Raw genomic sequence first — 13,712 nt, 5'->3', positions numbered from 1 at the left:
TAGTGAGAAAAGCAGATTCTATTATCAACTTTGCTTCCATCCAATGTTACTAGATGGTGGCAGGAATGCCTAGAGCAAAGAAAAGATTATAAATAACTAAACAATCCAATCCAACAGTAAAGAATAAAATATATTTTCCTTAAAAAACTGTAAATACTATTAAGTAAACAATTCTATGACTCTGAACAGGTCAAAGTTTTGGATTTTTATTTAGCACAGTATACATTTCTTTTCACTTAATCAGAATGCAAACAATGCAAATACGATTTTAAGAATAAACAGGTGACATAGAAGATTTTTTGTATTTTAAATGCTTATCTGTAAACAAGTACATTGATAATGCTATCTGGGTTTTTGTAGAATCACAATTAGTAATGAAATAAAAAATTACCAGAAGTTGGAGATTTGCAGCGATCCTCTGGGACCACAGTCCCTTCACTAATATCGCAGAGACCTGCTAAAAAATAAAAACACACACAAAAAATCACACCACAAATCAATATAAGGGCAACGTTGTCCTCTAGTTACAATACCTATGTCATTACTGTCCATTTAAAAGGATCCAGAAGATTAAGAGAGAGATGGTACCGGTATGCTCATTAGGTTTAAGACAGGAACAGAGACATTTTAAATTAAAGCACCTCAACCTCAAATAGTAGTAATCACTTAAAAAAAAAAAAAAACATAAGCTATGATAAAAACAAAACACATAAAAATTAATTTTCCTGGTGATTGAAATGATAGTTTCCTACAAATTGTTTAAAAATAATGATTAAACAAAAATACAACAGGGCAACAAACAAAAGGTCACATAACTAAGCCTCAGAAGTCAGAGGTCACACAGAGCTGCAGGATGTGAACATATGGCCAGGATCAGCTTTTCCAATACATTGGTTAAAGCAGTGGTTCTCAACCTTCCTAATGCCGTGACCTTTTAATACAGTTCCTCCTGTTGTGGTGACCCCCATTCATAAAATTATCTATGCAATGAAAATAATTTTATGGTTGGGGGTCACCACAACAGGAGGAACTGTATTAAAGGGTCCTGGCATTAGGAAGGTTGAGAACCACTGGGTTAAAGCCTTGATGTCACAATCCCAACAGTCACTGAGAAAGCTTTTACAATAACGTTTACAAGAATATTGAACACTGAAATTAGGTTTACAAGACGTTTCAACTATAGGCAGTCCCCAGGTTATAAATGAAATAGGTTCTGTAGGTTTGTTTTTAAGCTGAATTTGTATGTAAGTTGGAACAGGTACATCGACCTATTACCTGTAATAGTCTCCATTCGTTAAGCGGGAATCATACATCAGTGTGGGATGACTGGGGACTGTGTATATTACATGTCCTCAAATGTAGGAGAGGTTCTTGAATGACAATCAGTATGTTTTAAAAAAATCTTCATCAAACTAATGGCTCTGGAGAAAATTCTAATTTTTATTGTTGTAAGATGACAGAAATGGAATTATGGGTATGCATTTAATCTTTGACTACGTTTGTATAAATGAGTTCTCTTGATCGGACACTAAGACAACAGGCCTCCGAACAGTACTGACAATATACTCTAATATTATAATATGCCTAGTACTGAATAAAAATAAATAAACTTTGAAATTTTAACCTCTTGCTATTTGTGTCAACTGCCAAATGCTACACCAGGGGAAATTACTTTGAGGCTTGAATTGAAGGTCTGTATGATGTAGAATTACTGACGCTAAAAATGTACTATGTGATACAGCTTGCATTCGGAAAATGGACCCAGAAAAAAGCATTTAGGAAGATGAATTTAAAAATATGGAGAGGCTTAATTTAGATATTAAATGACCATTAAATGAGCTCAATACCCTTCAATGTCTTCTGTTTTTATTTTTCTCATGAATTGTAAAATTGGTAATATTAGCTAGGAATACATTGAAAGCAATCGAAAAATGAATTTGAGAAAGAATTTTGATAGCAGAGAAATTGAGTTTGGAAGTACAGGCCAGAACTTCCCACTGTTCCAGTGTATGCTGGTGTCAGGTAAGCCAAGTATGCTCCAAGCAGGGCTGCCCTCAATCCCTGGGCCAGCTGGGGAGGCCCAGGGGAAACTGGAGCATCAGGTCAGTTACTACACCAGTTCAGCTTTATTGTGAGTGCACCCTGTGTGCCATACCTCAAATGCCATTTTCTGTGTATGAAATGAGTAAAAAAATAAATAAACAAAAAGGCAAGAAGTATTGGTATAGATAGCTAACTACACTTGGGTTTCATGAGCTATTAGTATTAAAATGTTTATAATTAAAACTACCTAGCAAACACAGAAGGTTATTATAAAGAGAATTCTAAATGAATCTAAGTTTACAGTGAGTCAAGGTTTTCTGAGAATGCTATATTTCCATAGCATTCGAATTCACTTTTGCATCTGCTTTTTTTTTTTCATAAGGGGATGAAGTCCTTTGAATTAGTTGAGACAATGAATTATTGGTCTCACAAGGACAAAGAATAAAAAGGGGCAAAATTTTGAAATTAACTTTTATTCTATAATAATGAAAAAAAATACTCCTGTCATAATTTACCTGAAAAGTTTGACTCTGTGGGTCTTTCTCAATGTTAAATAAAATCCTAGAATATATATATAAAGGCCAATCAAGAATACAAAAGAGGAAAAAAACTCTCATCCCTTTTGCGAGTCTTTGACAGTTTATATAGGTACTATCCAGATTAAATCAGGCAAGCTATTTACCTAACTGAAGTACTTATATTCACAGTAGTAAATCAGCATTTATAAAAATGTGAAAGCCCGGGATTTTGTTTTCTTTTTTTCTTTTTACCTCCTGAAGGTTGTCGAGATTTACGAGGAGATCGGGGTTCTCGCCGGTAAGGATCATTTGAGCCATATAATTCAATAGTGCCCAAGTTAAGCAGCACTGCTTTCTGGAGGTAGTCAACCATAGCAATACCATTACAATTGCCAAAAACAACCCTGGGAACAGAAAAAGAGTAAATGTTTTATTACAAACAAATAATTACAAAAAAGAAATTATATTGTAGTCTATAAAGATGAAGATGGGGCATGATGTGTCTTCCAGAAAATTCTCTTTGAAACAAAAGAAAACCATGAACATGGAAATAGAGGTTACATGTGCCTTCTCACAGAACTGTTCATATCATCTGCAGACACTGTTATCATTAAATCAGTTAATTATCAATAACATAAAAAATATTTGACAAAGGATTTGAAACTTGATGAGAGATACAAATTTCAACTTAACATCTATTTTTCTGCCTTCAGGGTATTTTGAGCCCTTTGGGGAAGACATTCCCTTCCACTAGGAAAGTAGAAGACTGTATGATAATTAGGGAAAGTTTTGGTAACCACTGCAATTCAGAATAAAAAGTAGGAAACATTAGCCTCAGAGTCCCCTGCTTGGAGTGTTTGAAATACCTTCTCAATTATCAGGAAGTATAAGTTAATCAACTATGAATAAAGAAATGTTACTCTTTTACAATCTCTTAAGTTAGGAGTTGAAAAATAACATGTATAGAGGTACTGTGTAAGTATGTAAAAGAAGCACCGCAGGCACCATGGTGATTTGAAGAGTGTGGGACGTGTCTCAAGAGGAAAAAGTTCAACTCACTTCCAGCTGACTACTACCATGTAGAAATGCAGACATGTGCCAATGATCAGATTTCTCAGCTTAAGTTTTAAATAGATATTTACACACTACATAATCTTGGCAACTCATTCACATTGCAAAAAATATAGAACGGGCCACACTATAGCTATGAGCCTGTGACTAGTTTGCAACTTTCTTCCTTCTCTTATTCCCTGCTTGTTTTCTTTTAATTGTGAGCAATAAAATACTTAAAAGAAAATCTATGTGTGTTTATTACATTGTGGGACAAAAGTAAAAGAAATGAGAGAAGACTATCGCCAGTGTCAGTGTGGTCTACAGTTGTCTTGTCAGTATCTACAGGGCACTGGTTCCGGGACCCCACAGACCCCAAAATATACTTTACACTCTCATACACTTTAAATCATCTCTAGATTATTTATAATACCTAATACAATGTAAATGCTATGTAAATAGTTTATTATACTATTTTTTTAAATATTTATATTTTTTATTTATTATATTGTTATTTTTAATTGTATTTTCCTCCTGAATATTTTCAATCCATAGTTGCTTGAATCCACAGATGTGGAACCCATGGCCACATGTGGCTACCTGGACAAGAGGTAAGAGAGCAGGTGGTGGTAGTTACCAGGAAGAATGAATGAATGAGACTCCAGGGCTAATATCAACAACAGAGACAGTCAACAATACATGGTAAATAGCTCTGGAACCAGTTAGTAAGCAGTATCTTAAACTGCAAAGTTGATATTTGAGACAAAGTAACAGTGAAATGTACAAAATGCTTGATAAGTCTAGCCTATTGTAAAAATAAAGTATGTGTAATTAACACTGTACATTTGAAGGCAGAGCTGATAAATAAAACAAACCTGAAGAATGTACGAGTACACTGCTAAACACTGCTATGATTTTACAGTTCATATGTGTTAATTTTAGAAGTAGAACAAATGACACAGCTGCAGTTCTACCTTTACAAAATCTATTTATAACAGTCTTCTGGGTTCATATATTTTTATCTCCACTATACTGAATATTAAAGAAAATTATTTCTGGACGTATATCCAGGAGATACAAATTTTGTCTCAAATAATTCATTGGCCCCTGAGATACTCAACTTTATATCAGGAAGTAGTACATACATACCCAGAATAAGTTATTCAGAACAAAATTATGAATTTGTTCTGAAATTAAAGTTATGCACCAACTATTTTAGATGATGATGTAACAAAGATGATGATATTTTATTTATAAAAATAAAATGGGGTATGGAGTACTATGAAGGATAAGAGAAATAAAACTGATACTTACAGCCCATAGGAAGAATTAACTGCCAGGCTGGTAATTTGTTGTGGTGGTTCTCCACTCACCCACACCAACTGAATAACTAGTTCTGTCTGATAACCTGGAGACTGCTTAAGTGGCGAATTTTTAACTCTGAAATAAATGAAAGTGTGTCACCTTTTAGCCCATTTCAACGATCTTATTAGCCTGTGTAATTATAAAGTGATACATAGCCATACAAAAATAACCTTTTATATGAAATTATACTAGATGTTTAAAGCTATCAATAAAAAAAAAAATCAGAATCTTGATACCAAGAAGGATTTTATCTGGATGGAGAGACTAAACAGGTACATAAACATAAATAACAAATCAAAGCAGACTCCACATATAAAAATGGGGCAGGATGGAAAAGGAGAGGAGAGAAGGTGAGAAGTGGGCGGGAGGCAGGGGCAGGATAAAGAGGCCAGGAGAGGGTTGGGGGCAGAAGCTGAGGAGCAGCAGCAGCCCGGGAATCAAAAAGAGGTAAAACAGCACGTTGGTAAAAACTGCCAGTTAGAAAAGCAGATTTAAAATTTAAAAACATGATTTTACTAAAGGTGTTAAAATAGGCTAAAAATATGTAAGTTAAATAATGAATTGAAAACAAATTTTAGCAGTTTATTTTTGTATATAATTACTTTTATTAGAAAATAAATCTGGCCAGGCCCATGGCTCAAATCTGTAATCCTAGCACTGTGAGAGGCAGAGATGGGTGGATTGCTTGAGATCAAGAGCCAGAGACCAGCCTGAGCAAGAGTGAGACCCCATCTCTACCAAAAAATAGAAAAATTAGCCTGGTGCAGACACCCGTAGTCCTTGCTGGGCAGATTGCCTAAGCCGAAGAGTTTGGGGCTGCTGTGGGCTACGATGACACCATGGCACTTAACCTGAGTGAGACTCTGCCTTAAAAAAAAAAAATCTGACTTTGAGGTGATAGTATTTTTGATTGTACAGACTCTTTCCCCAATAAGTACTGAATAGTGATAAAAATGTTGCTTTTGTAAAACATACGTAACAAAAGAGAGAAACAGAAAACCCGTATTTGGGGATTGATAAGGTTTAAGTGTTGTCCTAGTGGAAGGCATATATAGAAAAAGTAAGGAAACAGTATAGAAAGATAGACCAGGGCCAGGCTTTAAAGCAGTGGTTCTCAACCTTCCTAATGCCACAACCCTTTAATACAGTTCCTTATGTTGTGGTGACCCCCAACCACAAAATTATTTTCATTGCTACTTCGTAACTGTAATTTTGCTACTGTTATGAATCATAATGCAAATATCTGATATGCAGGATGTATTTAGGCAACCCCTGTGAAAGGGTTGTTCGACCCCCACGGGGGTCATAACCCACAGGTTGAGAACCACTGCTTTCAAGGATCTTTGTGGTCTGACCACAAAGGTTTGATGATAGTAAAAAAAACTCTAGGCTCTGGGAAAGCTGGAGGGTGAGCCTGGGCCCTATCACTTAGCAGCTGTTTCATCTAAATAGTGGGATTATTACATAATCACAGTATGAGGAAAAAGTGAGTGCCTATGAATGTAGTTCATAGACAAATTATACACAAGTAATATATTTTCATTATTGAAAATTAAAACTAATGAAAGTTTATCAGAAATATTTGGGAAAGATTAACTTGGTAGACATATATAAGATAAAGTAGACGAGGGAGGCCAACTAGAAAGTTCCTGTGATTCTGATATGAAAAAAGAAGCAGCTGGATTTGAAACACATTATGGAGTAACAATACACAACTTTTCATTTCAGGAAGGTATTAAGCTTGCAGCTACTTTTAACACTCTAGTGTAGTATTTGGTCATACTGATTGAATGCCTGAGCGAGAGGCTGATCAGAGGCAGAGGAGGAAAAGAAGAAAGGAGGGAAAGAAGGAAAGGAAAATAGATGCACAGCAGGATGAAGAAAGAGGAAGTTTCAGGGGACCACGTGGTGAAGTCTGAGGTGACGGGGGGAAGAATGAGTGGAACTACTCAGCAGGAGGTGCATGTATTCCCAAACTTCACAACTAGTAAATTCGTGCTGAACTTACATTGGTTAAACATGTGATAAGCATGTTAGAAAGGAGTCAAATAGAACAGTATGAGACTTTTGGACACAATACCTGTTATACTGGTAATAGAAAACTTCAAGTGCATTTGAAAGATGCATCTGTTTTTAATGTGAACAATAATTATTTAGAAATCTGGTGTGACTTTAAGTTGAGAACAGGTTGAACATGTTAACTTGATTGACTCTTTCTCCAACAACTGCCCTAGCAAACCATACGTAAAGCCTGGTTACTTTAACAATTCGTAAGGCTTTGGCCTTAAAGTGACAAGTCTATGAAAGAAAAACAAGGCGCTGACTCATGGTTGAATGTCAAACTCAGAGGTAAGAATACAGTTGAATTTCCAGTTGGTACTTGTAGTGGGAAAGGCCAGGACATTTTGATTGCATATTTGCTAGGTAAGAATGGGTTGTCCCGACTTGAAGGAAAATGAGAATCACAGAAGCTACTCCTAATATAGCTATCTGAGCTATAGTCACTTCTGACTGTGCAACGTTTTCAAGGCAATGCATTCAGACCTGCATACCAGCTTATGCAAAATTCCTGAATTCTCCTTAGGGAAATACCCACTCATCAGCTGCAGCTGTCCATCTCAACAGACAGAACTAAAGACTTATGCGTTCCATCTCTGCCCAGCATCAGCCTTGACATGGGTACAGGCTGAAGACTCTGAGTGGGCTATCATCTCCTTGTATGGGTTAGGTATAAAGGTAAGGTTCAAGGAAATATCCTCCCTCTCTCAGGCATATTAAATGTGCACATTTGGTCAGAATCTCAAGAACACAACAGGCATTCCAAGGATAATCTTAGGAGTGCACATATAGGCACATTTAATGTGACCCGCAAAATTAAAAAGCCAGGCATATTTGATGCAAAATCCTCAACTGGTAAAAAATTAGAAAACTAATAAAGGAATAACAGCTAAGTTATATTTTAGAGCTATAAAATGAGAAGGGGGTGTTACATTTTATGTCCACAATAGTTATGTGTAAGTTATCATTTTACTGCTTTTAATATATTTATTTTGTTTACTATTTAAAGACAAATATATGTTAAATGTTAAAGTGATATTTAGAGACTTTAGAGTTTCAAAATGATTGTTTATTTGAACAAATACCTTGCAAAGGGACAATTAAAATACATACAAACATAAAATTTCATTTGAAAAAGGAACAAATCAAACAGCTGCTTTGAAAATGTTTCTTCAAAAAAAAAATCAATCATACACAAAGGAATTTTATACGAAAAATCTCAATATTGATTATATTTTAACATCAATTTTCGTTGTATTTCTTACTTTAAGAAATTGGTCTTTGGTCCTGTGGACTAAAACAATATGAAGTTAACAGATCTGCATTTACCTGAAAGACTATTAAGATAAAATAGGTATAACTTAAATTGCCTGTGATTTTAAAAACTATTACTAATACATAGATTTTAGACAAAAATCTCAAAAACTGATATATCTTTCCCCAGCTTATATAAAATCTCTCTTTAATATATCCCTGAACATAATGACTCTCCCTTCAAAGTTGGTCCTTTAGTAAGGTAACACAAGAGAATTTCCAGACCATAAATAAATTTTAACATAATGGCTGAAGAAAAAGAAATATAGTTATCATGCAATCCTCATGTTTATAATATGTGCATACGTTCTGGTTCATGGGTTCTATCTAAAGTCTAAAATAAGGATCAAAATAACCACAACTATATATATGATTTCTTACTCTATGATATACTTTGTTTATTCACTAATTTATTTATTTTGGGACAAAATTTCACTCTGTTGTTCAGGCTAGGGTGCTGTGGCATCAGCCTAGCTCACAGCAACCTCAAACTTCTGAGTTCATACAATCCTCTTGTCTCAGCCTCCTAAGTAGCTGAGACTACAGGTACCCACCACAATGCCCAGCTAATTTTTCTATTTTTACTAGAGATGGAGTCTCAGTCTTGCTCAGGCTGGTGTGGAACTCATGAGCTCAAGGGATCTTCCTGCCTCAACCTCCCAGAGTGCTAGGATTACAGGCGTGTGTCACTGCACCCACCCTACAATATGCTTTACTATGATTTATTTATATTTGTGTTAAAACTCAAATTTTAAATGTTTAATGTTGTAATTTAGATTTATAGTTCAAAACATCAATAAATAACATCATATATTAAGGTTAATAAGAATTTTTTATTCATTTAACCAGAAAAAAAGCATTCAAGGATACAAAGCTCACACACACACACCCCACACACAGTCAGGTAAGCAATTAGCAGGACTAGTTTGCCACATCTGGTGTTTCTTCCTGAGTTAAGTTAGTTGGATTCCTCGCTCTCTCTCTACCCCAACTTTGCAAGGTCAAGTGCCTTATGTAAGCAGGTAAATATGGGAAGAATTGGAAGCAAGTCTGCCTAGGGGTGCACCTACAAAGGCAGTGTGCTTAACGCTGCCGGGGCTGGTAGGATAAGGCTGCCTATGTATGCAGGTCAGTTGGTATTTGGAAGTTTCAACCTGCCCTTGGGCATCATCTTTATCAATAATTAAGGTGATGCTTCTATCATCACCTGAAATTGTTTTATTTCTTTGTGTTAAGAACACAGATGAGAGTAAAGAGCAGTGTAATTACTGAGTTGCTTTGTAGACACTAAGTAAGTAGCAATTACAGGTGGCCAGATTCTGGCTGAATCTCTCAGACGTATCTTTTAACTTCAAACTACTAGAGAATTATAGCCATCTCATAAAATAGAGCCATAAAGCAGTTTACTCATACCTGAAAAAAATGGTTTCAAAAAAGAATTGTCATTTAAAACATTAAAAGTCTCATTATAAAATTATTTCATAAAATTATACACAAGGTTAGCATAACTCAAAAACAAAGTAATTTGATCTCTTAAGCTATGTTCAAAGGTCTAAAAGACAACAGTAATGCTGTATTTTATTGTTCACCTAGTAGTTTTACTGCTAGTAATAATTTTAATATTGCAATTTTGGATTTAATTTTTGTTAATGAATAAAGAAAAATTCTAAATTAATAAAATTATAGGAAAAGAATGGTTTGAGAAAGAAGTTAAAAAATTAATTGGTTACATTCTAGAGCAGCGGTTCTCAACCTGTGGGTTGCGACCCCTTTCTAACAAAGAACCTGTGGGTTGCGACCCCTTTGTAACAATGGAAATACATCGTGGCATTGGGAAGGTTGAAAACCACTGTTGTAGAGTAATGTGAAAATTCAGTAAGAAGTATAAAATTTTAATTATTTTTTTTAAAAAATGCTTATTTTTTCTAGCTCTTGTTACCAGATAGTATATTATAGTGCTTATTTAAAACAATGTTACATATATCCCTAGAAGTCATATTTTATCCCTTACTCCATTCTCCACTAAAAGGACCCAGGACTTCTTAGAACAGCTGATTCTATGCGAGAGGGCAGGAAAGTCTAGAATATCTTCTTAACACAGATTAAGAATGGCCACAAAAATTCCGAGGTGGTGTTAAAAATTCTCAAACACCAATTTAAAGAAGCTTCCTCTAGCAACTATGACAAAAATCATGTTAAGGGTGGCGCCTGTGGCTCAGTGAGTAGGGTGCTGGCCCTATATACCAAGGGTGGCAGGTTCAAACCCGGCCCCAGCTAAACTGCAACAAAGAATAGTCGAGCGCTGTGGTGGGTGCCTAGTCCCAGATACTCGGGAAGCTGAGGCAAGAGAATCACATAAGCCCAAGAACTGGAGGTTGCTGTGAGCTGTGACGCCATGGCCCTCTACCAAGGGCTATAAAGTGAGACTCTGTCTCTACAAAAAAATATAAATAAATGAAAAAAAAAAATCATGTTAATAAAATTCAATAAATTAAAACAATTTTCCAATTAAAAAAAACGAGGATTCCATAGTGATATTCATAAGGGCAAAAACAACATTATCATCAAATCAGTCACATTAATTTTTTAGGATTAAGAGAAAAATTTGTTTATACATAATTGTGCGTATATACCCAAGATAGGCAAAGTATACTCACACGTACAAGTTAACAGTTAATAACAACAAAAAAGGACTTTTGTTCATATAAAATATTAATGAATTGGCTAATGAGATTTCTAGCTACCAGGACTCCTCTGAAAAAGTATTTTTTAAAAAACATTAAAAAGCATTCCTGTATTAAGTGATAGTCTACTAAATAACGTAAAAGAATTAATAGTGTGCCAAAACATGCGGTCACAAGTATGACATGCCCTCCCAACAAATAATAAGAGACAAGCTATACGATGATCTTAGTGAATAGACAAGAAAACTCACAATTGCGGAATTAAGTCAACTGTAGCTTCTAAGTGAATTGTATATTGCAGAACTCTATGTTTGGGCAATTTTAAAAGGTAAACAAACTCACACCTAATGATACAATGTACACATTATAAGTAAAGAAGAGCACATTTAAAACTTTGCTTTAAAATGTATAAAAGCAAATTATGTAACCAAAACGTAGGTACTCCTATAAGATTCTGAAATTTTGAAAAAAATTGAGCAGCAGAAAAAAAAAGTTACTCCTGATTGTTACTTTAACTCAGGGGTCCTCAAACTACGGCCCACAGGCCACATGAGGCCCGCCAAGTGTTTTTGTCACTGCTGCCTGTCCTGCTTAGCAGCCGACTTGCCCGGGCCTGCAGTGCTCATGTGTGGAATGTGAGCCAAACTCTCGGACTCCCCTGCATTTATATTCTGATTACTATTCAGTTGTGTATGATGTTGTATGTTGTGTGCTGTGTAAGCCCTGGTTCACACTGTGGCGATCTCTGAGCAGTGCGAGTTCAGCCATATGCTTGTATGATATTAGATTGGGAAGAAAAAAGGCATACGTGCCTTTTTTTTTCCTGCAGTGAAATCTGATCGATGCAATCAGATTCCTGTGCGAGTTCACAGATCGCAGTGCGGCTTGCACAGGGTAGTATGAACTGGAAAGGTGGTGGAGGAAGCGGCTCTGTAATCATGCCTATTCCCACACCACACCAGTGTGAGCCTGAGGTTAAAGCGGACTTCCACCAATATGGGCACTGGAGAGGCTGAAATGATGTGGACTGGCAAGGCTGCACTGATGGGCACTGATCAGACTGCACTGATGGGCAGTGCAGTCTATATATGTCTCTGTGTGGGCAAAGTTATTGTTTTTGTAGCACTGTGTATATATATAGGTATTTTACTAATAGCAATTTGGAATCCCTAGGAAACAATGATATCAAGAAAGAGAAAAATTGAGTTGGGGTGTAGGATATTCAAAAAACAGTGGACTTATGATTACTTTTTCATGCAGTACAAGGAAAGACTGTGTGTTTGATATGCCAGAATATAGTGTCTATGTTCAAAGAATACAATTTGCGTTGACACTATCAAACTCAACATATAGATAAATATGATTGTTTGGTCGGAGAAGTGAGAAAAGATAAAATGTTAAAACTGAAAATACATTGACAACTCAGCAAAATATTTTTGTGAAGCAGAAGCAGCTAAATATTTCATCACTGCGAGCAATTTTTCAAGTTGCCAAGCCAATAGCATGCCCTGGTAGACCATTTGTGGAGGGAGAATTTGTTAAAGAATGCTTTCTTTCTGTTGCCAAAGAAATGTGTCCAGAGAAGGTCGATTTATTTAGTACAGTGAGTCTTTCAGGACCTACAATTACACAAAGGTTTGAAGAAATGGGAGACAATTTGCATCAGCATTTGCAAAACTCCACAAAAAAACTTTCCTATTTTTCCTTGGCACTCGATGAATTTCGAATTGATGTTTGTGATTCTGCACAACTTCTAATTTTTATTCGTGAGACAAATGACTATTTTGAAATCACAGAAGAACTTGCTGCACTGCAAAGCATCAAAGGAACAGCTACAGGACAGGATGTCTATGAAAAGTTTAAACTATGAATGGTTTGGAGCTGGTCTGGGCTAAACTAGCCAGTGTGACAACTGATGGTGGCTCCTAGCATGGTGGGGTCTAAGAAAGGAGTAATTGCTCACATTAACCAAGAGATGGACAAACATAACCATTCTTCTCCAATGGCCATACACTGCGTTATCCACCAACAAGCGTTGTGTAGTAAATCACTTAAGTGGGACTCTGTTATGAAAATTGTGGTATCTTGTGTTAACTTCATTAGAGGTAATGCACTAAACCACATACAATTTCAGGAATTTCTGTCTGAGCTAAATGTTGCCTATGAAGATGTTCTGTACCACACACAAGTCCGTTGGCTGAGTTGAGGGAGAGTTTTGAAACATTTCTATGACTTACTTCCAAAGATTACAGCTTTTCCGCTTTCAAAAAACAAAGAAGTACCAGAGTTCAATGATGCAGAATGGAAATGGCACCTTGCCTTTCTGCCAGATGTAACAGAGCTACTCAACAGTTTCAATGTGTAACTTCAAGGAAAGGGGAAGCTCATCTGTGCTATGCAATCACATGTGAAAGCATTTGAAGTAAAATTAGGCCTCCTCATCAAACACGTGAAGGATACCTAGAAGAAAGATCCATGCTACTAGAATACTGGGAGATTAAACTGTAGTTATTTTAAGGATAAAATCATAAAATATAATCACATTTGTTTTGATGCTATAGAAAAATGAGTGAGATTAACTACGGCAGAACAGGAAGAACCATTTATATGCTATCTAGCTCCACAATAGGACAATGTTACTGTAGTCTACTAATACTTACAATCTGTTTAAATTAAAATA

At 35.8% G+C, this 13,712-nt stretch overlaps 1 protein-coding gene across 2 annotated transcripts in view; it reads right to left on the bottom strand.

The window, feature by feature from the left end:
* STXBP5 (syntaxin binding protein 5) overlaps nucleotides 1-13,712 on the bottom strand; it is a 140,649-nt gene that overhangs the window by 40,125 nt on the left and 86,812 nt on the right. For both annotated transcript variants that reach the window (XM_053591523.1, XM_053591524.1), the window contains 3 exons: nucleotides 4,926-5,051; nucleotides 2,814-2,965; nucleotides 392-457 (listed from right to left, as the gene is read on the bottom strand). In XM_053591523.1, the coding sequence (XP_053447498.1) occupies nucleotides 392-457; nucleotides 2,814-2,965; nucleotides 4,926-5,051 (344 nt within the window). The remainder of the gene's footprint in view (nucleotides 1-391; nucleotides 458-2,813; nucleotides 2,966-4,925; nucleotides 5,052-13,712) is intronic.

Source organism: Nycticebus coucang, chromosome 5 (genome assembly GCF_027406575.1).
Source record: "Nycticebus coucang isolate mNycCou1 chromosome 5, mNycCou1.pri, whole genome shotgun sequence".
In the NCBI taxonomy this organism is placed as follows: domain Eukaryota; kingdom Metazoa; phylum Chordata; class Mammalia; order Primates; family Lorisidae; genus Nycticebus; species Nycticebus coucang.
Note: the sequence above shows the minus strand (reverse complement) of the source record. Positions and strands in the feature narration are given on the sequence as shown.